This window comes from Palaemon carinicauda, chromosome 22 (assembly GCF_036898095.1).
Source record: "Palaemon carinicauda isolate YSFRI2023 chromosome 22, ASM3689809v2, whole genome shotgun sequence".
Taxonomy (NCBI): Eukaryota; Metazoa; Arthropoda; class Malacostraca; order Decapoda; family Palaemonidae; genus Palaemon; species Palaemon carinicauda.
The window spans coordinates 21,071,263-21,099,069 of record NC_090746.1 but is presented as its reverse complement, the minus strand read 5'-3'; the positions used below and the strand labels follow the sequence as shown (position 1 = coordinate 21,099,069).

General features: G+C 39.4%; 1 protein-coding gene across 6 annotated transcripts in view; it reads left to right on the top strand.

Moving 5' to 3' along the window:
* Cad88C (cadherin-88C) overlaps nucleotides 1-26,375 on the top strand; it is a 372,106-nt gene extending 345,731 nt beyond the window's left edge. For 4 of the 6 annotated variants that reach the window (XM_068346033.1, XM_068346032.1, XM_068346029.1 and 1 more), the window contains exons 34-35: nucleotides 3,166-3,285; nucleotides 25,280-26,375. In XM_068346033.1, the coding sequence (XP_068202134.1) occupies nucleotides 3,166-3,285; nucleotides 25,280-25,427 (268 nt within the window). In that variant the 3' untranslated portion in view covers nucleotides 25,428-26,375. Of the gene's footprint in view, nucleotides 1-3,165; nucleotides 3,286-25,035; nucleotides 25,127-25,279 lie in introns of all 6 variants that reach the window. The other 2 variants (XR_011039409.1, XR_011039408.1) reach the window with 1 other exon arrangement.
* The last annotated feature ends 1,432 nt before the right edge of the window (nucleotides 26,376-27,807 follow it).

Here is a 27,807-nt window from a genome sequence, read left to right as displayed (position 1 = left end):
TAGATACCGATGAGTTTCGTTTTCAGGTCGTCGTAGGAAACTTGGCCAGCCTGGGCGTCGAGCCATGGGGAAATCTTGTCGAATACCAATGGTCCTAATATACTGTAGCATCTCTCACTGCTATAGAAAAAAAAATTCTCCCTTCATGGGCTTATCAGCTGAGAGAATTTATTAGAATTAGCAGTCATGTTTTTTTTCTGCTCTTCAATATCTAAAGGTTACTTTTAGTGTCTTGAGCTATCTTGGGTTCTGATTTATATTTCATGCAGTTGGCTAATGCTCTAAATAGCACTGTTGTACATTGTTTTTGCATAGTTCAGCCATTGTACTGTAGTATATATTACAGTACTTTAATTGTATAATATAATCACTACAGTAGTAAGTTAAACATCCTTATCCGTGGTGATTATGCTCCTATGACCCCTGTAGTTGCAGGATTCCACTGATAATATGGACATATCTGTAATTGTACTTTAAATGTAAAATACACTACAGCAGTGAACTAGAAAAGCACTCAAGAGTACAAACCTCTGCTATGGCAGCTTATTTATCGAAACCAGCTTGCCTTTCCCAGTCATTTTAGACCATAGGCATATTTGAAGTCTGTGTGGCAACTATGTGCAAATTTGGGGTTAGGGTTATGTCGGTCGACCTTTTGCTCGACCTTGACCTTTGACCTAGGACTTTCAAAATTGAATCACTTGCATGTCTCAACATGAAAATTAATCCCTGAAACTTTCACTACTATGAGTAAAATTGTGATCAGGAAGTTGTTCACAAACAAACAATTGGGCAAACAGATAAACAGGCAGAAACATAACCTACTCCCAACTTTGTTGGCAATAATATAGTACAGTACAGTACATGTAAATCATACACAGTAATGGAAATATTAATATACCTATCTCTTTCAAACAGTAAACGTACAGTATATGCTTTTTTAATGGGCTGCACCTACACTAAATTACTGAGTATAGAAATACAAGTACTGTTTATTACTGTAGTAATAACATGATACTCTCTAGCAGGATGATGATAAAAACTATAACAATACAGTAATGATAAGTGTAAAACAAATTAAAATGGAAACAACATGGCAGTCACCAGTAGCCATTACATTGTATTTATAGCTTTGAGATACTGTATGTGAGAGCTAGTCATACAAATCCACTACTAATATAAGTTTTAAGCTTGTCAACCAAAGCTGCATTTCCAAAACTTATAGTACAATGAATGTTGGTAAGAACATCTGGTGAGTAAAGAAATAAATTTTATTAAAATTCTGTTGTTGGCAAGACATTAAAATTATTATTATTATTATTATTATTATTATTATTATTATTATTATCATTATCATTATTATTATTATATTATTATATTGTCATTATTATAATTATTATTATTATTGCCATTGTTATCATAAGCCAAGCTGAAACCCCCGCAGAAAAAAACATTAGTGTCATTAATGAATATGAATGAGATAAGAGCAGTAGTAATACTGTAGTTTTGAAAATTAAGATTAAGGAAAATATGGAAAAGGCAAGTTCTTGTTAAATTACCAGGAATCCTTGTCCTATTTGTTAAGCCTAACCAAGATATAAGGAAGAAAATAGTAGGAAGAGCCAATATTTAGAAAAGTGTATTCGAGTTCACGCTCTAGGAAACCCAGGGCATTGAAAGTCTATAGTAGAGAGGCTCTAGCACTAACCAAGACTAAAGAACTTTAATTTCGAGGTGTCCTTTTCCTAGAACTGTTCACTATAACCCTATTTACCCTAAACATTGGGGTAAATAGCCACTGAACAGATACAATAGCTACTTACAGTAGTGAGGGCATAAATTGTAGTATGCATAATGTTGTCAAATGTGCGAGTCAAGAGGGTGATATGCAAGGAATTTACCTGGTTATTAAGGGTTGTGTACACTCAAAAATCTAGGATCCAACATCAAAACGTCAAGCCAATCTTTTAAGAACCATAATTTTATGGTGATAGTATCTCAATTTGTGGCAGGTGCCTTGACCTACCTATTTCCTACTTTCTTTATAGTGATCCCATCTTTTAAGTATACGCCTGTGATTACTGTATTTAGATCTTGCTAAAACTAGTGCTTGGTGCAAATGATCGAGATGAAGTTATAAAAATCAAATGATTGTTAGCAGGTATAGGACAATGGATCCCCATAAAAATTTTGTTTCACCGAAAATGTTTTTTCTGATTAAATGAAATGCAATTGGAATTCTAGATGTCATGCTTGATTGCAAATAAGCTTTTAAGAAACATATCTTGTTTGTTAATTCAACCAAGTAGCCTACTCTTTCTTAATAATACACTGCCATCACTATTGCAGTAGGAATGGAATAGTGTTTATGAATTACAGTACTCTCTTCACTAACCATACTTCTATCCACAGTATAGGCTACACATGTCTGTACAATCTTCCGATTATCTTTTCTGGTGTCTGATCTCATTTCAAAGGCAAATTACCTCCAGTAATGCATTGGATTTTATGTTTCTCTCTCCATGTTAATCATGACCAAGTGATAATAGAGCACAAAAAATAAAGACAGAAAGGGAGAATATCTTTAGAATGATTGAGTGAGGATTATCTTGTTAAGGCGCTCTCTTTATGGTATACAGTGGTTTTGACAAAGACAAATACTTGTGTCTGGTTTTGTTCTATCTTCAACTGTACACTATAGCTGCTTTTAGCATTGACGGACTTACAGCTATGTAGTGTATGTTGCTTAGGTAAACAAAGGCATACTGTATTAATGTGAACTTTTTTCAGCCAATAAAACTATTAGTTTAGCAGACATTGACACTGTAGATCATTATTAGATGCATTCTCATGGAAGAAAAAAAGCTTCAGCTTTACTTTTTCTTCAGCCAATAGCACAGTAAGTTTCATGGACAAGGACATTGTAGATTATTATTACAATAAGAGCATTCTCACTGAAAAAATCTCTAGCTTTCACCCAAAAATGAACATATAATAAATGGTGATCCTTGTTGTTTGTAAGTGTTATGCATTGCTTTATTTTGGTAGCTATTAGATATTTTTAATTGTTAATAATAATGTTACCACACCCAATCAAACTTATCATGGAAGCCAGATATATTCTAAGATGTCTTAAATTTTATTTGTAATCTTCTCTCTTTACAGTCAGCAAAGTGAAGGTAACGAAAGCATAGATGACAATGCTGTAGACACTTCTCTTTCTCCAAGAGTTGACAGGGACATGCCATACATTACGTCTGCAAATGTTTCTAACCCATTGTCAAGGTTAGTTCATATAATACTTATTATTAGTAAGCCACTATTTATCTTGTAAATGATGATAAGGAGCCTAAACTCAAAGGATGAGAGAGATACTGGTTTTACAATATTTTTTTATCTGGTATTTAAAGTGAAACAATAGTGTTATATTATTTTTATGAAATTCCCCTTATGTTCATATTGCTTCTACTCCAAGCTGTATCAATGTCTATCCCAAACTAAAACACTATAGAAAAGATAGTATCAGAGGCTGGATGTTTCCTTCTTGACTATAATTTGCTCGATGCTTTGGTGGTTGGAATGACAGTGCCAGGCCAGAAAACTCCCTTTTTGACCAAAATGGCAAAGATGGCTTCTGAATTAATGAGGGAAATGCTGCTTATAGGAGACCTCACACTGCCCAATGAATGTAGTCCTTTTTTAAGGGTGTATTCAAAAGGGTTTGAGAGATTCACGGAACTTTCTCCCTAAAAATTGGGAAGCTCAAATAGGCTTCAATCAGTTGGGTGACTGTTTTCATAATTCCAGACCATCTTAGGAAAGCAGAATTTAGTGCCCGACAGAAATTGTAACTTGTGTCTGTCGTGTCTTCTTTTGAAATTGGAGCTATTGGAAGAACTCAGTCGGCCACCTTGGCATAAGTAAAGTTACTCTGTAAGCCTACTTGTGAGGCTTTAAAAGTTTGTTGAAGCTAAGTTTGAGGCGAGAAGCCACATGCTGCATGCCTGCAATTTAGAGAAAATCAAGGTGGAGGAATTCCTATACAAAGTAGTGATCTAAAGTGTAAATTCTTTTTACTCCAAGCTCTAGTGGCCAATGCAGAGGCAATGGTCATTTCGTCATCTCCATCATCATCATCTCCTCCTAAGCCTATTGACGCAAAGGGCCTCGGTTAGATTTCGCCAGCCGTCTCTATCTTGGGCTTCTAATTCAATACTTCTCCATTCCTCATCTCCCACCTCATGCTTCATAGTCCTCACCCATGTAGGCCTGGGTCTTTCAACTCTTCTAGTCCCATGTGGAGCCCAGCTAAACATTTGGTGAACCAATCTCTTTTGGGGAGTGTGGAGAGCATGCCCAAACCATCTTTATCTACCCCTCTTCATGGTCTCATCCACACATGGCACTCAATAAATCTCTTTAGTGTCATTTCTAATTCTGTCCTGCCATTCAAATCTCCATATCCTAATGAGGGCTTTCTTCTCAAATCTACTAAATCTATTGAAGATTGTTTCATTGTTATACCATGACTCATGCCCGTATAGTAACATCGATCTCGCTAAACTGATATATAGTCTGATTTTTGTAAGCAATTTCAGGTGATTTGATTTCCAAATTTTACTTAACCTACCCATTGTCTGATTTGCTTATTTTTCAATCTTTCACTAAACTAATTCTAAAAACCCTGTATTGGAGATCATAGTTCCTAAATATTTAAATGATTCTTTCTCATTAATCCTTTCTCCTTCCAATAATATTTCCTCTTCCATTGCATACTACATTCTCATCCCATCATCTCTGTCTTTCTTCTATTTGTCTTGAGCCCAACCTCACTTCACTCCTATAAAAATTGATTTCAGATTTTTGGCCTTACTAAATAGAGGAGACATCCTTTCACAAGCCTATGGCCTATAATAACTAACAGCAGGCTCAGAAGCAACCTATGAATAGATCAGTCCATATGCCCATCCCAAGCCTTGTCCAACACTAAAGTTCTCTTGGGAGGAACATAAGTAGCAAAGCCCAAGTCGAGGCCCAAATCCCCTGTATTTCTAGATTTTTTTCATTAGAAGAGAGGTTACTGGAAACACTCAATGGGAAACAGAGGGGTTGGTCAGTCTTGCAGAGGCAAAGGTTTCAGGTTGGGGGTTATCTCTAATGTTTACAAAAACATTGGATCTTTTTTGGGTGGGCACAGAGGAGGTTGGTTCTGGATTTCAGGACTACCTCCACACCACTGTTTTTATTTAACCAGAACCCTGTAACTCTATTCATTTGTAAGCAAGGTGCTGAAAAAAGTTATAGAAAAGTGCAGGTTCCTAAAATTCTAGGGCAGACTATTCTGCATACTGAAGAAAGACTTCCTTGAAAGACGAGTGTTACTTGACGACCTCATCTCAACTATCATATCAGATGCACAATTTCAAAATTACAACCATCATGCATGTATGCCAATTAATACATGAAGGGGATTAAACCTGTACAGTATTATCGATCTAAAAGATGCCTATTGGCATTTCCCTAGTACCCCCCACTTCTGACTTTACCTGGGTTTTTGGCTCAGGATAGGTGTATACAGATTCAAAGTCATGTCTTTTGGACTTAATATTTCCCCTAGTGTTCACAAAACTGGCAAAGTCAGTAATCAAACTCCTATGTTTGCCAGGGGTTCAGGCCATCACCTATTTAAACAACTGACTAATGTGGGCAGAGACAAAAGAATTTTATCACAGTTACACAAATCAAGTCTTGCAAGTTCTTCAGGAACTAGATATCCTGATAAACTTTACAGAATAAAGACTAGTCTCAAGAAGGATACAGTATTTCAATGGCTAGGACTTCAATGTTGGTAAAGAATTCTAAGCAAGGTCAGATTCTTTCAAACTACTTCTCCACCATACAGCAACTGGAGGCCTTCAGTTTACCTCAATAGTAAATCCAGTGCTAAAGACCAGGTTGAAAGACCTAAATTGGGTATGGAGAGGAGCATCCTGTAAAGGGTGTCAAGACTTTAAGGCTTAGTTGCCTAGATGTTGCAAAAGAGTTCTCAGGACATGGACCACATCAAAGGCCCTTTCCATGTCTGTTTATTATTCCCTTACCCAATTTACATGATCCTTAATGCAAATGAATCCCGCTTGGCTTGGGGAGGTCATTCGGAGGAGACCTATGTGTTAGGGAAATGATGCCACCAGTTCGCAGCATTTCACACAAATGTGTTGGAACTGAAGGCAGACTTCCAGACATTGAAGAGACTTGGTTCAAGAAGAAACTTCCCTATCAAGATTCTCATAGATAACCAGGCAGTAGTCTTTTGCTTCAGGAGGGGGATTGTGCTCAAGACTTCTCAGTGCTGTGACTTGCTATTTGAGCAGGAGGTTCATTTGTTGTTCTCACAATACCATCTCTCTGGATCTCTCAATGTAGTGGTGGATGCTCTGTTCAGACAGCCCTGCACACAGAATAGACCTTGGATCAGAGCTCTTTTCAGGAAATCCTACATTTAGTTCTAAATCTCCAAATAGACCTCTGCAACAAAAGAAACCAACAAGCTTCCACAATACAGTATGTAGCTCCAAATTTGGGTGTTCTAAATTAGATTAGAACCAATGGTAATTGATTTAGCTGTTTCCTCCTAGTTTGATTTTGATGGCATTGAATAACTTTAAGGAATTTCTAGGGACAGCTTTGTTAGTAGCTTACCTTTGTCCAAACAGCCTGTGGTATCTGGTGCTCCAGCGTCTGAGACTAAGTTGGGTTATCTTTGCTTTCTCCTTTCAGACCCAGAACCTTCACGCTTGAATTTTCTCTCCCATATTTATGGTACAGATTTCTCAGCTCACAGCATGACATATTTGACAAGCTATAAGAGGTCTTCATCTACTAGACAATATCGATCAATGTGGAAAGCAAGGATAGCCTAACTGAGGAATAAGTCACCTTGTTAGATAACCCCAGACTTTCTGGCTTCCTTTTTGGTCCACCTCTTGAAAGATAGGAACCTTCAGCCCTCAAAAGTTTTGACATACAAATCGGTATTGACAATCTTTCAAGTGGGCTTTTGACATCAATTTAGATTCGAGCCAGTTTCATAAAATTACCCAGACTTTTGCTTTGCACTGACCATTGCCAGTCCCTGCAGTATCTTGGTCTTTGAATTGGGTGCTTGAGTTTATGGCAAAGATAGATAATTCCTCCATCTCCCCTAAAGAATTATTACAAAAAGGCATATTACTTATAACTCTAGCTTCAGGAGCAATAGTCAGTGAAGTTGCTACCTTTTGCAGATATCAGGAGTTCATTACCACCATTCTGGGCAGTCTTTTAATCCTGACCCTAGGTTTCCTATTATTAGCCAAAAACAAACCCTCTTCAAAGAGGGTATCTAGTTTAGATTATGGCCCTAGAGTTAAGAGATGGTAACCTCTGTTTATTGTCTCATTCAGTGAGAATGAACCAATTCCTGTTTAATGGATCAGCCAAAGCCTTTATCTTTCCAGCAATAAATTGGTATCTGTAATATTTATAGCTTCCATCAAGCACAAAAAATCATGAGCTAGAAGGAATAAGAGGGCTTAATTGGTTGCATAGCTGTTTTCTTTCTTAATGCATTGCATTGGGAGTTGTTAGAGTACAGCGAGGCAATTTGTGTATTATTAAGAATTTAACAACAACGCTGTCAGAATATCTAACAGTTCTAGTCAGTTGTGAAGAATCTTCCAGACTGTATATGGTTGGCCAAAGTTTCTCCCCATTCTTACTGGTTGCATCTGTAAAACAACATAAGTTTTACAACTGGAGACTTGATGCTGATCCCAGATAAAAGTATGCGATTGTTCCACCAGTTCAACATTTGATTCAACACTACACTGCAAGATAAAATTTTTTTTTAGAGGATGTAACTATTTACCCTGGCTGCTTTAAGTAGACTGTTATGGCCTCTCTTAATCAAGTGCGAGTCAAAAGCCTCTCTATTAAAGACATCAGTTCTAGAAGACTCAACCATTGGGAGCTGTTCTAGGAGACTCGATTATTAGGAAGCTGTTACTGGTAGTGTTTCTGAAAGCCTCCACAAACTTGAGGAAGTAGTTCACTGTCTTCTCTGTGAGAAAACCCTGAAAGGGGATCAACATAGTATTCATCCATAAATACTGCACAAAATTGAATAAATACGGACTTCTTCCAGATTATTAAATACCCATATCTTGGGAAGGAGATATAGAGAATAATCAATTTTGCCTTTCAAGACACATTGAAGAGAGTTTGTCAATTGTAGTCCATTGTCTAAGTACAGAATTCAGATTGATTGATTGATTTAAAGTTTTCAGGCATCCTGACATCTAAGGTCATTGACGCCGATAGCATTTAGTTTATATATAAATAAATAAAAAATAAAAGAATCTTCAATTAAAACCATAAAAGTTGAATGTCATTATAAAAGTTTAGTTTTCAAAAGACTTGTTTCTGAAATAAATTTAAAAATGCCACTTGCATAGTAGGACACATCATGTCCAAGAATCTTGGCAAGGATGAACCTGCCACCCTCACCTCGAGCCTCAAACAAATATCTATTCCTTAAGTTATTATAATTGGGGCATTCTGTCAATAAATATCTCACTGTTAGAGGTACTAAACGGTCATCGCAGTACGGTTGGTGTTGGCCCTTCAGCAGAAATTTGTGTGTCAACCGAGTGTGACCAATACGGAGATGACAAAGAGACGTCTCCCATTTTCTGGGCATCATGTTATACCTCCAAGGAGATATGACATTTGTTACTTCTCTCATTTTATTGCCATCTAGACTATTCCAGTGCTGTTGGCCATTTATTGCAAAGCAATTTCTTGATGTTAGGTAGGAAATCAGTACACGGAAGGGGGTACCTTCTTGGCAGCAACTCGGATGCAGCATTTTTCCCCAATGAATCTGCCTTCTCATTCCCACACACACCCATATGTGCTGGAACCCAACAAAATCGAACCATTATACCTCTCAGTTCAATAATTAAAAAGCCATTCTAAAATCTTTAAAACTAGAGGGTTACTAGAATTAAAAACTTCTAAAGCTTGAAGGACACTCCTTGCATCACTAAAAATGGTAAAATTACCCTCCTTTTCCAACGCTATTTTCTCAATAGCGGATAGTATGCCATACAGTTCGGTAGTAAATATTGCAGCTATTGGAGGAAGTGCACCTCTACGATTAAAATCATTACCATGTACTCCAAATCCAACGCCAGCATCAGATTTGGAGCCATCAGTATATATAAAAGTCGATCCCCTATGTTCTGCAACATGTTCCATAAAAAGAGACCTGGATTCTAAGTCAGTCATATTCTTTTTAACTCCAATAAAATATTTACAAAAAAATACGTCAGGTAGTTTCCATGGAGGCGTTGATGATACCTTAAATGGAAGCACTTTACTTCTAACTATATCAAGACTGTTTAATAATTGTTTCACACAAAACCCATAAGGTTGAGGAGATTTTGGGTGCAACTCAAAGTATGTTGAGTGCTTTACAAGGCTTGCAGTCTGAAAGGCTAAAGAATTAGGGAGTCTTTGCAATCTAAACCAATACTGAATAATAGTAGACATTCGGTAAAGGTCTAGAGGTAATTCTCCAGCATCAACAAGGAGACTTGGGATAGGTGAGGTTCTAAATGCTCCTGTGGACAATCTAATACCAGCATGATGTATTGAATCTAATATCCTTAACCGGCTTGGGGTGGCTGAAGAGTATATTTCACATCCATAACTAATTTTGGAAAAAATCAAGGCCTTGTATAATTATAAGATAGTATTGCAGTCTGCCCCCCATGAAGTATGGGACAATACTTTTAAGATATTCAGAGCCTCGAGACATTTAGCTTGTAACGCTTTTAAGTGAGAAACCCATGTAAGCCTACAATGAAATATCAAACCTAAAAATTTAGCTTCACTTAAACATGGTATCCGTTGACCTTTAATGTATATATCCGGGTCTGGATGTACTCCCCGGATACGACAAAAATGGACAATGGTAGTTTTACTTGTCGAGAACTTAAATCCATTCATATCGGCCCACTGGATAATTTTGTCTATAGAAAGTTGTATTTTTCTCTCAACAATTACCATTCTAGTTCCAGCAAATGATATTGAGAGATCATCCACAAATAATGTTGTGAGAACATCCTGGGGAATGACTGAGGATATCCCATTAATTGCTAGTGCAAACAGGGTTACACTCTGCACACTCCCCTGGGGAACTCCTCCTTCCTGACACTTACTCTCTGATAGAGTATGCGAAAGAAATGACTGAATAAATAGTGGTAGTTCTCCTTTTAATCCTAATTCATGAATTTTTTTAAGTATACTATATCTCCATGTGGTATCATATGCTTTTTCAAGGTAAAAAAAAAAACTCACATGCTGCTGTTTGGAAGCAAAGGCTTCACAAATAAAGGACTCAAGTCGTATCAACACATCAGTTGTTGAGTGAATTTTTCTGAATCCACATTGAATCGGTGATGAAATACCCTTCTTTTCAAGGTACCACATCAACCTTGCATTGACCATCTTCTCCATGATTTTACATAAACAAGAAGTCAATGCAATCGATCAATAGCTTGCTGCTAAAAACTTGTCCTTACCGGGTTTTAAAAAGGCTAAAATAATGGCTAGTTCCCAAACACTTGGGTAACTATGATCATGCCATATTCTATTAATAATACTTAAAATAAATAACTTTGTATTAAAATGTACATGTTTAACCATTGCATATGGAATTCCATCGGGTCCAGGGGCTGTATCGTTACAAGTAGTGAGTGCGGAATCAAGTTCTCTTTCAGTAAAAGCAGAATTATACAATTCTTCCCTTCCTGTTGCAAAATTTAAAATTTTCTTTTCTTCAATGCTCCTGTACTGGTGACCATAAGCTGCTACACTCTTACATGATACATTTGAAAAATGGTCAGCCAGGGCATTGCTAACTTCATTTCCTTCAGTCACATACTGACCATTCACTTTCAACACTGGTGGTGGGTTTGGGGTAAATTTGCCTGCAATCTTTTTCATTTTCCTCCATACAGAAGATGGTGGTGTTCTGCTATTAATGGAGGAAACAAAAGCCAACCAAGATTGGCATCTAGCTTCTTTTATGGCACGACGGAACTGTGCTCTACACTTTTTGTATGTTATCAAATTTTCATCCGTACAGCGTCTACGCAATCTAGTCAGAGATTTTCTGGTGGCTCTGTGCAAGGCTGTTAATTCTGAAGACCACCACGGGACTGGTCGTCTTTTGAATAGTCCTGTGGTTTTGGGAATCGAATTGATTCCTGATATATGGTGAGTTCCATTCAGTAGGTCTATGGCATCATCAATACTTTCAAACTGTTCTGCACTCCCTTCGATTTCACTTAGCTCACAAAATTTAACCCAGTCTGCCTTGTCAAGATTCCATCGTGGCGATCTTTGTAGAGGCAGACCCTTGTTGGTGTTTATAATGATTTGTGCATGATCACTAGTATGCCAATCATCTAATGTCCTCCAATCAAAATCAAGAAGGCAGTAAGAGCTTGCAAATGAAAGGTCAATGCATGACAAGGTACCTGTCTGAACATGGAAGTGCGTGGGCTCTCCTGTATTAAGGAGTCCGACATCCTCATTCTCCACAATTGATGAGATAATATTGCCCCTTGCGTTTGCCAAAACATCACCCCACAAAGGATGTCTACCATTCATATCTCCTAGTGAGAGAAAAGGTTGAGGGAGTTGTTGAATGACCTCTACTAAATCATCGTATGAAATATTATCATTTGTAGGTAAGTACAGAGAGCATATTGTATATTTTCTCCCTATACCAATTTGTACAACCACTGCCTGCAGGGGTGTATGAACAGACATAGGTATTTGGGGAACATCTCGACGAACGTACATGAGACTTCCGCCGTGGCTCCCTGCTTGTTGATAATATGGTGTTCTATAGCTAACATACTCTCGAGGACTAGGAGTGTTAGTATCAAGCTTACTTTCCTGTAGACATACAATTATGGGGGGAATGTTCATGAATTTGGATCTTAAGTTCTTCATATTTGGCCCTTAAACCCTGGCAATTCCATTTCAAAATGGAGGAGAAAACTATGGATAATTTCTGGAAGACATCTTGGATGAGGTCTTCCCATTAGCAGTTTTTAATCTAACATTATTACTTTTAGGTTTCTTCAGAGATGATCTTGATATATTGGGTTTTACGTTTGTGTTTTTCTTTGTGTCTTTTTGGTCTATTTGTTCAGGTGTTTGGTGGACCTCAACTTGAAGTCTGCTATTCAGTTCATTTTCTGGTTCATTAGAAACATCAACAGACAAAACATCAAATTTATTCGATGTCCTAACTTTAATGTTTCTAATGGTGGGGGTGAGAGAGAGGGAGGTCTCTCTCTTTTACAATTAATAGTTGGTGGGGTTTTAGCTTTTTGCACCTTTCCCACTACAGGTGCATCAGGTAAGTTGGTTTTTAGTGGAACCTCCATCAAATCAGGCAAGGACATCGCCTGTGAGAGGTTTGTGCTAGTTTTTGTAATGGGGGACGTAGGCTGTACAGAAATGGGCAATGGCCTATTGTTAATAAACCGTGGTAAAGCCTCAGGAGAGGTAATATGCTTACCTCATCATTTGACATTTTATCAGAGGGTATGTTTCTTTTTCTGGAGCTATTGGCATTACTAGGTGGGTTTGATTTTAATGCCGTAGCATAGCTATTTGATTTATTTAATAGTCTTTTGGCATGTCCCACACTTATATGTTCCACACTAGATTTGTTTAGGGCAGCTTCTTCCAACTTATACAGCTCGCAGCTCTTGTCTGTGGATTCAAGGTGCAATTTGAACACCTCTCTCCAAGTGCACATTCTCCATGGTAAGTTTGGGAGCAAATACCACATATTTTCTCATTTTTGCAAACCTTAGACGGGTGTCCAAATTTAAAACAATTAGAACACTGCAGTGGCTTCTGCTTGAATGGTCGTACTTTGATTATTTCGTTTTCAATAGTAATATGGAAAGGTACATCAGCATCCTGGAAAGTAAGTATGATCGTTGATGTTCCAGGAATCTTGTGCACTTTCCATACATTCAGTGGACACATGGTCAGTATCTCCTCTGTAAATTCATACAGATCTTTGTTAAAAACTACTCCCCTTCCGTAACTAAAATTTAGGTGTGGTTTGACATCTAACTTAATATCATCATTAGTTGTATTTAGGTTGGACAGTATTACAGATTATGTGCTTGATTTGGCATGGATAAGGAAACTATTTTTTCCAAAACGAGATATATCTCCCAGTGCAATAGTTCCTACTTTTTTCTGAATTAATTTGCATACTTTAAAATAATTCCCTGTAACCCCCTTTGATTCAGCTACAAGCCAATATGGTGGTTTTGGCTTTCTCTGGGAATGCATAACTAACTTAGCGTCTTTTTCTAACCAGTCGGCAGGCCTATATACATCTAAATCCTTTGGTACCTTATCGCAGAGAGCTGCTGCTACATTTAAGTTATTAATTTTAATATTATTCATGTTACTTATTGCTTTAAATGCTTCATCATGACTACTGTAAGATATCCATGAATCCCACTTATCTTCAACTTTCATCCTTATTTCTTCTATACATCCATAGCACTCAAATGCTTTATATAGGTTATCATAATAATGTGTGTCTTGGAATTTGGGTAATATGAAGGATTTGAAGTTTCCTTGTGTTACCCAAATTACTCAATTTTGGAGCATCAGTAGAATGGTCCTTTCCAGTTCCGAGGTCATCAACAGAATTTTCCTTGATAGACTTACCAGGGGTCGTCAACAGTGCTGGGGAAGAGTCAGCATATCCAGGGAATGTGGGGTCGTTTGAAGAATCCATAAGAGTTGAAAAAGAAGAGATGAGTTTGATTCACCTGCTCAAGAATACTGAGGCATCACATGTTGGAAAGGAAATTTGTACTCTCCACTATTGGCACAATGAGAATATACTTCCCAAATGGTCCACTCCATACCCTACCCGAAGGATAGCATCAAAACAGATATAGAGGCACAGGTGTAAGCTGAACCCGCCTGTTAGGACTGAGACCAAGGAAATTTGGAATCATCCTCCCCATATCTGTAATGATGGGCTTCCGGCCAAAAGCCAAGCGTCCTACCCCAAGCATTAGATCCACCTGGATTCCAAAGACCCAACACTTGAGAATAGTTCTGCCAAAAAGGTCCAAACCATCTTCGAGATGGCTGAGATCATCCAATACTCTCACTTATACCTTTGAATGCCAACACCTCCCAACCATGACACCTCCTCCCATTCATTGAACCAGGCAGCAATAAAGGATGTATAAACATCCACGCCAGCTGCTATAATGGATGTAGAAACATCCAAGCCAAAAGAAGAATAAATAAATATTTATATGTACATAATATATACATATATATAAGGGAATTTTTCTCATAGAGTTTGGAAAGCAACAAAAAAGAAAGTTTATAAAATTAGTAGAAGGTTGAAGCAATATTGAGAGAAAAAAAAGATTAAAGAGAGAAATTTAGATTCGAACAGGGGGACCAATTTCCCTAAGTTCGAGAGCCCTCTTGCCCGTCACCAAGTTTCAGCACGGGAATGATATGCCGTGCTGAAGCTCAATGACTTTATCAAGGCATTCTCTCATTAAGAGGGTACAAAATTCAGACTCCTAACAAATTAAGCGATTTGAAGATTGCATTGGTTGTATGAAAGAATCCCTGCAATGCTATGCAGAAACAAAGGCACCTGAACTGAAAATTCTTTCTTCTGAACACAATGCTCTGACATGAAGATGAAAATTTGATAGATCTGTTAAGAGAGCATTCAGTGACCCTTATGAGTGGTAGCTAGAATGGAAAAGGTTGTCTTTAAGAGAAACTTTAACTATTAAGGAATTTGTTAATTTTACATATATCGAACTTTTGTTTGTATCTTTCAGCTTTGGTCTCCATTCCCCTGTCAACTTTGAAAAGACTAACAGCCTGTTTTAAAACCCTGGAGAAATCTATTTTTACCTCTTTGATGGCCTTCTTGTCCATTAGACTACTGTATATTTCTTCCCAGAGGGTTAGCCTTTTCTGAGGGTTGTGCAAGTGTGTTGGGAAGGTCATTGGATAATTTTTTTCAGGGTATGACCTGTTTTAATAGGAGGCTGTAACCCTCCTTAAACACCTGAAGAACATGAGATTCCGCACCTAACCTCTCCCACTACATCCAAAATAGAGAAACACCTTCCACTACAGTGGTTTGAAGACAGAGAATCACTGTTTTGGATTAGACTTGTGAATTTGGCCCTTGTAGCTTGGCGCTGGGGCTTGCGAGGCCATATAACACGCCCATGTGCAATAGTGGACAAACCCGTCAGTTGCATTATTAGGTAAAAAAGTTAGAAGAGGTTAGACAGAAAGATGAAAAAAAAGAAGTGGCAAAGTAGGTCAATTAGAAGGATACTTATCAAGTACAGCTTAGGGCTAAAGGAACACTGTCGAGACCCTCAAGTACTGTTATACCTACAGTGCACAGTGTGAGCATGGATGGCAGTACCCACTATGGGGGGATTAGTGTTTTAATTCAGTGGCTTTGTTTTCTTTACCTTTATTCCTGGCCATACAAAAGTGACGTTCAACATGTTCTGAATTATGTTGGATACTGACAGACATTCCTGCTAGCTGCCCATGCAGGAGCCATCACCTGGTTTATAATTGGTCTAGGTTTATGGATGGAAATCTTAAGAGGCCTGACCAAAGAGGTAGAATTGCCCCTTGTTTAGGATTGGTCCCAAAATTTGTGCTAATCTAACTGGAAAAAGCACAGGACCAACTGGTGAAAAAAAAGAATTTCAGTCTTCTGCGCCCCTTGACTTACTTTACGTAAGAACAAAACAGTTTTATTTTGTTGATTATCAATTTAAATAATAATGTAAATCTTAAGTTGATTATCAAGTAAGAGAAAGCATTCAATGTTTCACCATCCAACATTTCCATTAACATCCAAGGTACCTGAAGATTATTTCATTAGGTGATGAAGAAGGGTTTGCCTATGGCCCGAGACCCTCCTTTTGATGTGGTCAATTAAAGGAAAAAGTCTAGATCCTCTACAACACAAGTTTCAGTGTTAAAGAAAAGAAGCTAACTCTAAAGTGGATTTTAGGTTCCACTTTACATGCTGTCTTATTCAACTTCTTTCTTATAGCCTTGGAATCCTCTAATAAAGGTAGGGATGGATTTGCAAAGCTAGAGAAGACACTTGAATGATTAACTATTGTATTACTTCAGATTTAGGTATACTGTACTTAAACCTTGCCCTTTGCAGGGGGTTAAGATATACAGATAGTTTATCTAATGTACAGCCCCTGCATTCCTGTACTGTACTATGCAAGTATGTACAACATACAGTACTGTACTTAACATGAAAGCCTATTAATGATTTTTATAACATTATAGCATATTGTATGTACGTACATATACTTTTTTTGGGCTCAGCCATGTCGTCCTGATGGAAGGTTCCTTTAGGTAGCTTTCTAAGGGATATTTGCTACAGTGATACTCCCAGAGAATTAACCATAGGTCTCCAGAATTCTAACTCCCGGCGCAAGTATCGTTAATACAGCTTTAAGGATATCGCATAATATCAGGGGACATATTTTTTGATACGACACATAGCAATCTTCACCCCGAATAGATTTAACTCTTTGAGGGGGAAGAGTGGCGAACGAAAGGGGAACCGTTATCAAGGTATCCGGTGGACCTCCTCTCCGTACTACTACGGCTCATCATTCCTTTGTCTGTAGCATTTAAGCTAAGTGCACTCCCACGCTTTTCCCGGTGTTTGTTACGGATTTTTGGAATATTATCATGCAATCTCCAGCATCTTCATCCTCTGGAAAGTTGAGTATCTAATCTTTTCTGTGTATAATTTTAAGGCTCCCTTCTCACAGTTAAATTCGTATAATTTAAGTGTGTTTGGTTGAGCGTAGCCGACACCGGAGGCGGCCATTTTGAAACCGCTGTCACTCGTCATAAATACATTTTATTTAGTCAGTAATGCGACACTCCCGGTATTTAGCTATGAAAATTCTTTTAGCTAGTTAGGCAAATTATACTTGTGAAGATATTGCATACTATTTAATTAGTCCTCTTCCGATATGTAACTTTACTTATCGTATATGCCTGGGACCCCAGTGGTACTAACCTTGGCCGCGGTCCCCACCGTAGTTAGGCTAGCCTAGGCCGCGGTCCCCACCGGAGTTAGGCTAGCCTAACTCGTGTATACCTAAGTAGAGTAATTCCCATTGTTTACCCTCACCATATCGTTCCTTATTAATTCGGAAGGGGACATATATCCCCTAGAATTTATGGATAAGGTTCGATATTTTTCTCTTTTAGAGAAAGGAGGCTAAACCCTTCCTCCCTCCCTGAGCCGCTGCCATTACAGGCGGCAACCCCATCTTTCGTCATCGCCGTCAAGTAGTAAACTCCAGCTTGACTTGGATAGTCTTATACCGTCTGTCTTCTTTGCCGCTGAGTATCCCGGCTCTGAAGTAAGATGGTAGCTCAGGGTGTACTGTCTTGCAGCCGACAATGTCGCCGACAGGGGAATCTTTGTTCCTCTGCCGACCACAACGTCATCGGCACAGGAAGCCATACTTCCTTAGTTTATAGCCGAAAGTAGGCGACATACTTGCTGCCGCCTTTCTCCCCTGTAAACTATAAGACCCTTTCCCCTCCCCCCCTCTGTCCTTTAGTGTTGGCCTAGCTGTCACAACTTTCTTTTGTTTCTTTTGCCGGTATTTTGACAGTCATCCCGGCTTGCCGGGTTGACTGCGTTGCCAGCCGGGACCCTACCAGCGGCGGTTAGGTTGCCGCCTCAGCCACTTCCTCCTTATGTCCTTCCTTCACCGGAGGTGAATGCCCCGGGGGGAAAGACTGAGCCGGCCCTGACAGCTGCCGGTAGGAAACCCAGTATACTTGCAACCGACATTACAGCTGGCAGCAAAAGTTGTGGATGGATGGAAGGTAGAATCAGATGATTCCTCCCCCTTCCATTAGAACTCTCATTCTGCATTCTGGCAAGGAGACAGTAGGCGGCAGTAGCCTTCCTACACTTCCAATTATTGTGCTAAACCATAATAATAGGAGATCCTCCTTTCCATTCTTTCTCTCTCTCTCTATCAGTTAGTGCTGCCAGGTACTAGCCTATCCCCGGTAGTATACCGGTAAAACTACAGTATAAAACAATACAGTAGTTGGTAAAACTACAGTATACAACAATACAGTAGTACAAGTATTACTAACATACTCTGTGTATCCTATCACAGTCCATTGTTGAGACCGCATAACATGTCTAGGTTGAAGTAATCCATCAACATCCTGATGAATCCTTTGATCATCGGAACACTTATAAACACCGTTCAGTATTAATATTCCACAGGTGGAGAAGTTAGTATAAATATTCACTAACTCCGGCTCTATGTACGGGAGTCGTTCCACCTTGTATTCTTCCTTATAAGGGACTTTAAATATTAATATTGACGGAGGTCTCAGCGATTGCGTGGGAGAGGAAACAGATATGCGTCTTTCCTATTTCCTTTCTAGCTCACTATCCTAAGCTATTAAATATAATAGTAAGTATTACTATTAAAAGTATGCATTTATATCAACGATATAGACAACTGTATACTCATTTCACCCTTTTTCCTTTACAGGAGGAGCCAATGGTGACGTGTGCAGGTCTCATGCCCCCTGCTGCATCGTATCTGGATCCCTGAGATACTGGGACCCGAAGGGTTGCTCCAACTGTTCGACCTTGCTGACCAACAGCTTTGGAGAAGATATCCCTGCCACCAGGGAGTCAAGGGATACAGCAAGGGAAACCCTTCGTAGGTGGGTAAGAGGGTTCCAGAAGAACTCTCCGGGACCTTACCTACCTAACAAATCTCTTAGGTGCCTTCTGTTCCCTAAGGCGCAATCCAGTGAGGTAGTGCCCGAGGAACAGGTCCAGCCTCCCTTCATTCAACTGGAAATGGACGTGGACTCAATAAGGCACTTGAAGGCATGAACATCCATCAAGAACGGATGTCAGAGGTGTCCACTGACACCAAACATGACCTACTGCAAGAAGGCCCTGAAGAAGAAGTGGTTCAACCACCAACGGAGGAAGAATGATCCATTTCGACGGTGACTGAGGACCCTCGGTTCACTGTTATGGCATATCAACCTATGCCGTCAACCTCTTCAGCCTCAACTCCCCAACCGACTACACAGGTCGACAGGAGCGAGGCACTCCTAGTGTCGATCCAGCAGATGTTGGCAGTGTTCCGGAAGGAACAAGAAGAGATAAAGCAAGATCTTAAAGAGACGAAGAGAGAGGTACAAGAAGGGAAATGCCCTGGCGCTTCCATGGGCTCGCTCTGCTAAGCCCCTTAAAGTATCTGACCTCCCTCACTGCTCCGAAACCAACCCCTGGAGGTATACGGAGCACATGCCCATGATGAATGGGAAGCTTTATATCTCCGAGAAGTTGGGGGCCAAACCCCTTGAAGATCTTCTTTTCTGGCCTAGCTTTTCAGTGTACCCAGATTGTTACGCGAGACTGCGAGATGAACCTGCATCCCGCGAGGAGACAGTACCCAAGGAAGTCATTATCTTCGAACATGACAAGGCGCAAGCCATCCTAACCAAGACCCTGGAAGGAGCCGGATATACCAACTCCAAAGTCTCAGCATTGAGCAAGAAGCACCCAACCTTCATTGCTCCTTCCTCCAAAACTTTTCCCTTTTCGGTCAAAGTCCTTGACTGTGTCATGAAAGCAGTCGAAGAGGGCAAACCCTGCCCAGTTCTAGAGGAATGCAAACCATTATCTCTAGCCACTGCGAGGAGAAATGGAAAGAGGTACATCTAACCTTCTCCGTCTCAAAGTTGGATCCGGAGATAGCAGGCCAGCATTTTAATGAGAACCTTCCAAAGTTGCCAGACCATCTTTTGAGAAGGTAACAGGAGACGAAAAAAAGACTTGCCGCTTCGTTGTCTCATCAGAACTACCTGGAAATGTGTGCAGGCCTAACTAATGCCCCAGACATGTACATGGTCTTAGCTAAGTCCCACGAGAGCATATGTTTGCCGCAGCAACGGTAAAACACGAAGCCAGAAAGCTGATCTCATCATGCATCTGGGGCAGAGACCTTTTCCCACAAGATTTGGTCCAAAAAGTCATTGTCAGAGCTGCCACGGAGAATAGGAACCTTCTCCAAAAGTGGGGCATGTCTTCAAAAAGGAAATCTTCCTCAGATAGTGGTCCCCAGCCTAAGAACAGAAAGGCAAAGAGACCACGTAGACCTGGCCACAGTGCCTCAAATGGTAGCCCAGCCACAAACCACCTTCCAGATGGTCCCTCAGCAGCTGGTGGCTCAGTCACCTGTCTTTAACCCAGGTTTTGAGAGGCACACGACCACCTTTCGGCCCTACAAAAGTAAAGGCCCAAAAAGAGGATCCTCCAGAAACCTCCCAAGGGGTAGAGGAGGACGCGGTCAGGGAAACAAATCCTCAGGAACCTCTAAACAGTGAGAGGTTCCAGGTAGGAGGCAGACTTTTCCACTTTCGGGATCGCTAGACCTTCGATCCCTGGGCCCACAGCCTAATCACGAATGGACTTGGTTGGAAATGGAACAAAAATCCACCTGTTTTCCAGAATTCTTCTAACACTCCACCCCCTTGTTGGAAGAATATACCTCAGAACTCTTGAACAAGGTAATAAGAAAAGCGAAGTCCATCAAATTCCAGGGAAAGCTGTTTTGTGTTCCCAAGAAAGACTCGGACAAACTCAGAGTCATTCTAGACTTGTCTCCACTCAACAAGTTCATCCAGAACAAGTTCCGGATGCTTACCTTGCAACACATAAGGACCCTGTTACCAAAAGGGGCGTACACAGTCTCAATAGACCTGGCAGATGCTTACTGGCACCTACCAGTCAGTCGCCCCCTCTCCTCCTACCTAGGATTCAGGTTACAGAAGACAAAATATGTCTTCACAGCCATGCCCTTTGGGTTAAACATAGCCCCAAGGGTATTCACAAAGCTAGTAGACGCAATCGTCTAGCAACTACGCTCCAAGGGAGTACAATTGGCTGGACGATTGGCTGGTGTGGGCAGCATCCAAGACTACTTGTCTGCAAGTGGCCGTAAAGGTGATCCAGTTCCTGGAACACCTGGGCTTCAAGATCAATCCCAAGAAGACTCGCCTTTCTCCAGCTCAGAAGTTTCAATGGTTAGGAATCCATTGCAACTTACAGTCACACCACCTCTCCATTCCATTAAAGAAGAGGAGAGAGATAGCGGCATCTGTCAAGAGACTAATCCAACATGAGGATTTCAAGACACCAACAGGAAAGAGTATTGGGCTCTCTCCAGTTTGCAGCAGTGACAGACCCGGTGCTAAAAGCACAACTAAAGGATGCGTCAGGAGTCTGGAAAAGATACACATCAAACGCTCTTAGAGATCAACAAAGGTTGACCCCGACCCGATTGTGCACGCTATTAAGGCCATGGTCAACAGCCAAGAGCCTAGCATGGACAATTCTCTTGCAACCACCGCAACCATCAGTGGTGATACACATGGACGCCTCCCTGGAAGGATGGGGAGGCCATTCGCAAGAAAGGAAAGTGCAAGGGAATTGGTCGCACCAGTTCAAAACTTTTCAGATTAACATCTTGGAGGCTATGGCAGTCTTCCTGACGTTGAAGAAACTATCCCCTTGCAGAGCAGTCCACATCAGACTGGTCCTGGACAACGAAGTAATAGTAAAATGTCTAAATCGACAAGGCTTGAGGTCACCTCACATCAATCATGTGATGTGAGCCATCTTCCGCCTGGCAAGGAAGAGAAGATGGCATTTATCAGCAGTTCACCTTCAAGGGTTCCGCATTGTGACGGCGGATGCTCTATCCAGGCGAAAGCCGATAAAGACAGAATGGTCCCTAGACGCAGACTCATTCTCCTTCATCTCGGAAAAAGTCCCGGAACTGCAGATCGACCTCTTCGCACTGAGCGACAACAAGAAACTACCCCATTATGTAGCCCCTTACGAGGACCCTCAAGCAGAAGCGATAGACGCCATGTCTCTGACTGGAACAGATGGAATCGGAGCTACTTGTTTCCACCAACCAATCTCCTGCTAAAAGTCCTCAAAAAGATAAGATCCTTCAGAGGAACAGCTGCAGTAGTGGCCCCCAAATGGCCCAGAAGCAATTGGTTTCCTCTAGTTCTAGAATTGAAACTGAAGTTGTTTCCTCTGCTGAACCCAGTTTTATCCCAACTGGTTCAGAAGTTGATTGTTTACACTTCATCACTGAGAACCAACAACCTACATACCATGATTTTCTCGCCCTAGCAGCGAAGAAAAGGTTTGGTATCTCAAAGGACAAAATCGACTTCATCGAAGAGTACAAGTCAAGTTCAACTAGACAATATGAATTGTCTTGGAATTAGTGGGTTTCCTTTGTGAAAGCAAGGAAACCAACAGAAATATCAATAGATTTCTATCATTCTTTCTTCATACACCTACACGAACAAGGCCTGGCTTCCACCACAATAACCGCGTGTAAGTCGGCTCTGACTAGACCTCTTATGTACGCCTTTCAGGTGAAATCTTCAATAAGATACCAAAAGCATGCGCTAGACTCAAGCCAGCAACCCCTCCAAAGCCCATAACATGGTCGTTGGACAAAGTCTTGCACTATGCTTCGAATCTAAACAATGAGTATTGCACCCTAAAGGATCTAACACAGAAAGTTATATTTCTGTTTGCAATAGCCTCAGGGGCTAGAGTCAGTGGCCCTATCCAGAAATGAAGGCCATATTCAGTTCCTAGACACAGGAGAACTGAATCTCTTCCTTGATCTACCTTTCTCACCAAGAACGAGCTACCCACCAAAAGGTGGGGATACTGGGAGAATCTGCCCACTGAAGGAAGATGTCTCTCTATGCCCAGTAGTGTGTCTCAAGGTCTATCTTCGAAGAACTTCAGACTTCAAGGAGGGACAGCTGTTCCGAGGCGAAACCTCAGGATCAAACTTATCCCTAAGACAACAGAGCGAAACTCGCCTACTTTATTTGCAGAGCGGATCCTGACAGCACACCCGCAGGTCACGATCCAAGAAAAGTTGCTTCTTCGTTGAATTTCTTCCAACACATGGACTTAGAGAGGCTCCGCTCATGTACAGGGTGGAAATCAACCAGAGTCTTCTATAAACATTACGCGAAGCAAGTGCATGAGATAAAACACTTTGTGGTGGCGGCAGGTAGTGTCATAAAACCTGTTGTCTAGTGCTGCGATGAACAGTGAACTGTTTTGGGACTTAACAGCGCATCGGGTGCATAGGTATTACTACCTTTGAGTGAAAATCACTATGGTGATTAATAGACTTCTATACAGGTGCAGAATCTAACCAATAACACCAGTGCCGTGTGAACATTTGAACATAGTGTTTATGCATATCCAACATCTGAGTGAAACTAGACATGTTCAGCTTCACATTCATCTGAGTGGCATTTTTTATAATGAATTCATATATGTACGTATATTCTTCCCTTACAGGTCAGAAATATATATAACCATGATGTTGATCGATGCAAGGTTAGACTTCTACCTATGATGTATACATTTACAATTTATTTTGCTTATGAAAATAAATATAAAAATGTATCTGCGTCTTCTTTTAACCGTCAGTATATGAAATAAAAAAGTCCAGAGTTTTATTCTATTCCTTTAAATAGAATCTTGATCGTACCGATGTCCAAAGCACGAAAAGGCAATCTCTAAAAAGTTTCCCTTGCGTCCTTACGGATATACAAACTTTGAATCTTTATAGTCGACGTCGACATTTTCCCTGCAGGGGGCAGGAAGCCCTAAGCTAGTTCCAAGCTTGGTGGATATGACAAATAACGGTAATGTCATATATGGGTCTAGGAGACCATATAAGGAACTCATTCAAAGTAAAGGCACTTATACAAACCTACATATATAGTACTTTCAAGTTAATTCCCTGGTAAGCTTCCATCAGGACGACATGGCCGATCACAAAAAACAAATTTTGAGCAAAGCAAAAAATCTATTTTTTGGGTAAGATAGCCATGTCATCCTTATGGACCCACCCTTCTTTCTATCTTAAATGACCACACCCGAAACTACTCTATATGCGGCTATTCCAGCTTAAATGCAAGTTCGGAATGATGAGCCGTGGTAGTACGGAGAGGTCCACCGAATACCTTGATAACTGCTTCCCTTTCGTTCGCCACTGTTCCCCCTCAGAGTTAAATCTATTCGGGGGGAAAATTGCTGTGTCGTATCAAAAAATACGTCCCCAGATATTATGCGATATCCTTAAAGCTATATTAACGATACTCGCGCCAGGAGTTAGAATTCTGGAGATCTATGGTTAATTCTCTGGGAGTGTCACTGTAGCAAATATCCCTTAGAAAGCTACGTAAAGGAACCTTCCATCAGGACGACATGGCTATCTCACCCAAAAATAGATTTTTTGCTTTGCTCAAAATCCGTTTTCTTGTACAGTTTAAGGAATGTACAAGCCACTTTTTAGGGCTAAATTCTAATCTACGTTGAAAATTACGTCATGTCAGGTCTCTTGGAATTAAATAACAACCAAGGCTCGGCATGACAATATTGACCTCCTGAATCCCAACATGGGGTGAGATAGAAATATACAGATTTAATTTAACAAGAAATGCAATAAGTTTCTCTTGTGCTATACAAATTATAGGGAGTACTGCACTGAAACATACTAGTTAGAAGCAGCACAAAATCATTCCTAAGTAAGATGAAAAACTTTGACTTTCATTTTAAGAATGCTGTATACTGTACAGTAATTTAAAAATATTTCATGAAACTATATTATTTTCTTAGCATCGTGGTATTGAGTGTAAATATAATTTTAGAATTAATTTGGATTTATAAAGTGATAATTCTTACATTTTCATTTGTAGTAACCCTCTGCATGGATACAGGGTGAGTTAACATGTAAAACTGAATATCTTTCTCACTGTGAAAGATGAAGTTCTTTAGAATAAAACACAGGTAAGAAGCAGGTACATTAAGAACTAGAGAAATGTCAGATAACTTATAATGTATTTAGCATTGTGTATTTTGTCATACTGATAGCCTTTGTAATAGAAACTCCTAATAAAAATGGCAGCTTTGTCTAACAATATCTTTATTTACTTTCTCCAGGGAGTCGAGTACGGTGGGTTCTAATGCGCAACTGACTAATCATGAGCAGCGCAACATAAGCGACACCTATCGTGCCAATCTCTACCAAACATTTCACAAAATAGCCAATCCTCTTGTTGACAAGAAACTAGAAACTACGGAACTTTGACAAAGATTATACAAATTAAACCAAAGTTATTGTGGAGGAATATTTTTGGGCAGTTATCCGCTACAGTATATGTAAATATACATACATTTAATAAATGTTCCTGTGAGTGCTTTATTTTGTGTGGAGTGCCCAACCAAATTATGTGTATCCCATGCATGGATCCGAGACACTTTACAAAGAAGCTACAAATTTTCTATTTACGTGAAAATGCTTAATTTCTTTATGCAAACGTGATTTATTTTAGCATTCTGAAATACAGTTTTTGATCTTTCATCATTTATTACTATTGTTGTCAAAATAGTTACAAATTCCATTTGATATGGTGCTGACGTTTTGGTTAATGCAACCAAAACAATTATTTTTGAATGAGCAACTGGTTTTGTACTCTTGTATATATGTTAGAATGTGTATGCTATGAACAATATTATAAAGTTCCATTCCTGTAATGAATCCATTTTAGGAGTTTTGTTCGATATGGTGCATGTTGTTCATTGTTCACATTCATGATAATGCTGTAGCATTGTTAAAGTCATATGCTATATTGTTATGCTCAAACTGTTCTTTGAACATTATAAATAAGAGTGTTTATAATGAATCAAATTTAGTGTTTTTCCTTACAAGTTTCAGGATTTAAAATACCATTAGAATTTTTTTTTATTGTAAAATTTATCCTATAATTTCAGTTAAGCATATCTGTTACTTTAGTACCTTCATGATAATATGCATAATTCTTTCAAAGCTGTGATTATGGTGATGTCCTGCATTTATAAGATTCATACAACGATTTCTGTATCTTGGCAGATAATTTTGTACTCTATGATGTAAATACAGTGTCTTTATATAAATGAGCATTATCAGTGTGAACTAAGTCTTCTTCAGTTTCCAATTATTGTATATGATACAACGAAACTTTATTAAGTATATTTAAGATAAATGCGTTATATATTATGGAGTTGATTTTTTGTCCTCAATCATTGCTAAATTAAGTGAATACTTATAACAATTATAAGAAACATTCAGTATTATAATCTCATATCTTACAGATATTTCTGAATGGTTCCATCCAGCATAATTATTAGATTGAAAATTATACCCACTAATTTTACTCCCCTCCTCAAACATCATCAGTTTCCCTTCCTTAAAGAAACAGAATTTATTCAGTAACTGGAATACAAACCACGCTATTTAATAGGGGTATTACTTTCGGCATAGCTGAAATGACGAGCCATTAAATTTTAACAAGGGTTATCTACCCATACCGCTAGTTAGCGGGGGTAGGGGAGGGTAGCTTGCTACCGCCGCCCCTCACACAGCTGTGATTGAGCTCACTTTGCTTTCAGCTCGGATGGTGAACGGACGATGCCGCTCTTCATCCTCGCCGAATATTGGCAGCCATTAATGACTTGTGCTTTTTCTTTTTCTCTTAGTGTGTGTTTGTGAAATAGACTTCTGCGACCATGCGCACTTGCCCAGGACTCTCCGGCCGCCCTTGTGGAATGTTTATGTCGGTGGTAGAAACTGATCCTCACACTATTTGTCCTGTATGCGGAGGTCAACGGTGTGATAGTGCAAATAAGTGTAATGAGTGTAGGGAGTGGCCTTCCTCCCTGTGGGAGAGGTTTGGGTGACGGCGGAAGAAGTCTAAGCGGGATATTTCTCCTTTGAAGGTTTCTTCGAAGGGAGAAAAATCCAAGGCCTCTTCTTCCATCTCCCGACCCTCCTCCGAAGCTCCTACTCGTTCGGCCTCTTATGAGAAACCGTCGATTAGTACAGTGAACCCTCGCTACTTCGCGGTTCGACCATCGCTGATTCACCACTTCGCGGATTTTTTTCATAACCCGTATAGATATATACATATCGCGGATTTTCCGTAAATTTCGAAAATACCGCGATATCTGAAGACCCCAAATACGATATTTCGTTACCTGTAATTCCATTAACACTGTAATTAGTAATATCTGCTCTTACTGATTGTTCATTGCATTACATATGATATATAATTAAGCACAGAAAGAAATAAAACACGAAAAGAGAATGTGATCATATGATAATTCAGTACTGTATACAGTACAGTGAACCCTCGCTACTTCGCGGTTCGACCATCGCGGATTCACCACTTCGCGGATTTTTTCCATAACCCATATATATATAGTAATATATATATATATATATATATATATATATATATATATGTATGCATGTATTTATGTATATATGTAGGTATGTATATGTGTATACATATAAATATATATATATATATATATATATATATATATATATATATATATATATATATATATATATATATATATATATATATATATACACACACACACACATATATATATATATATATATATATATATATATATATATATAT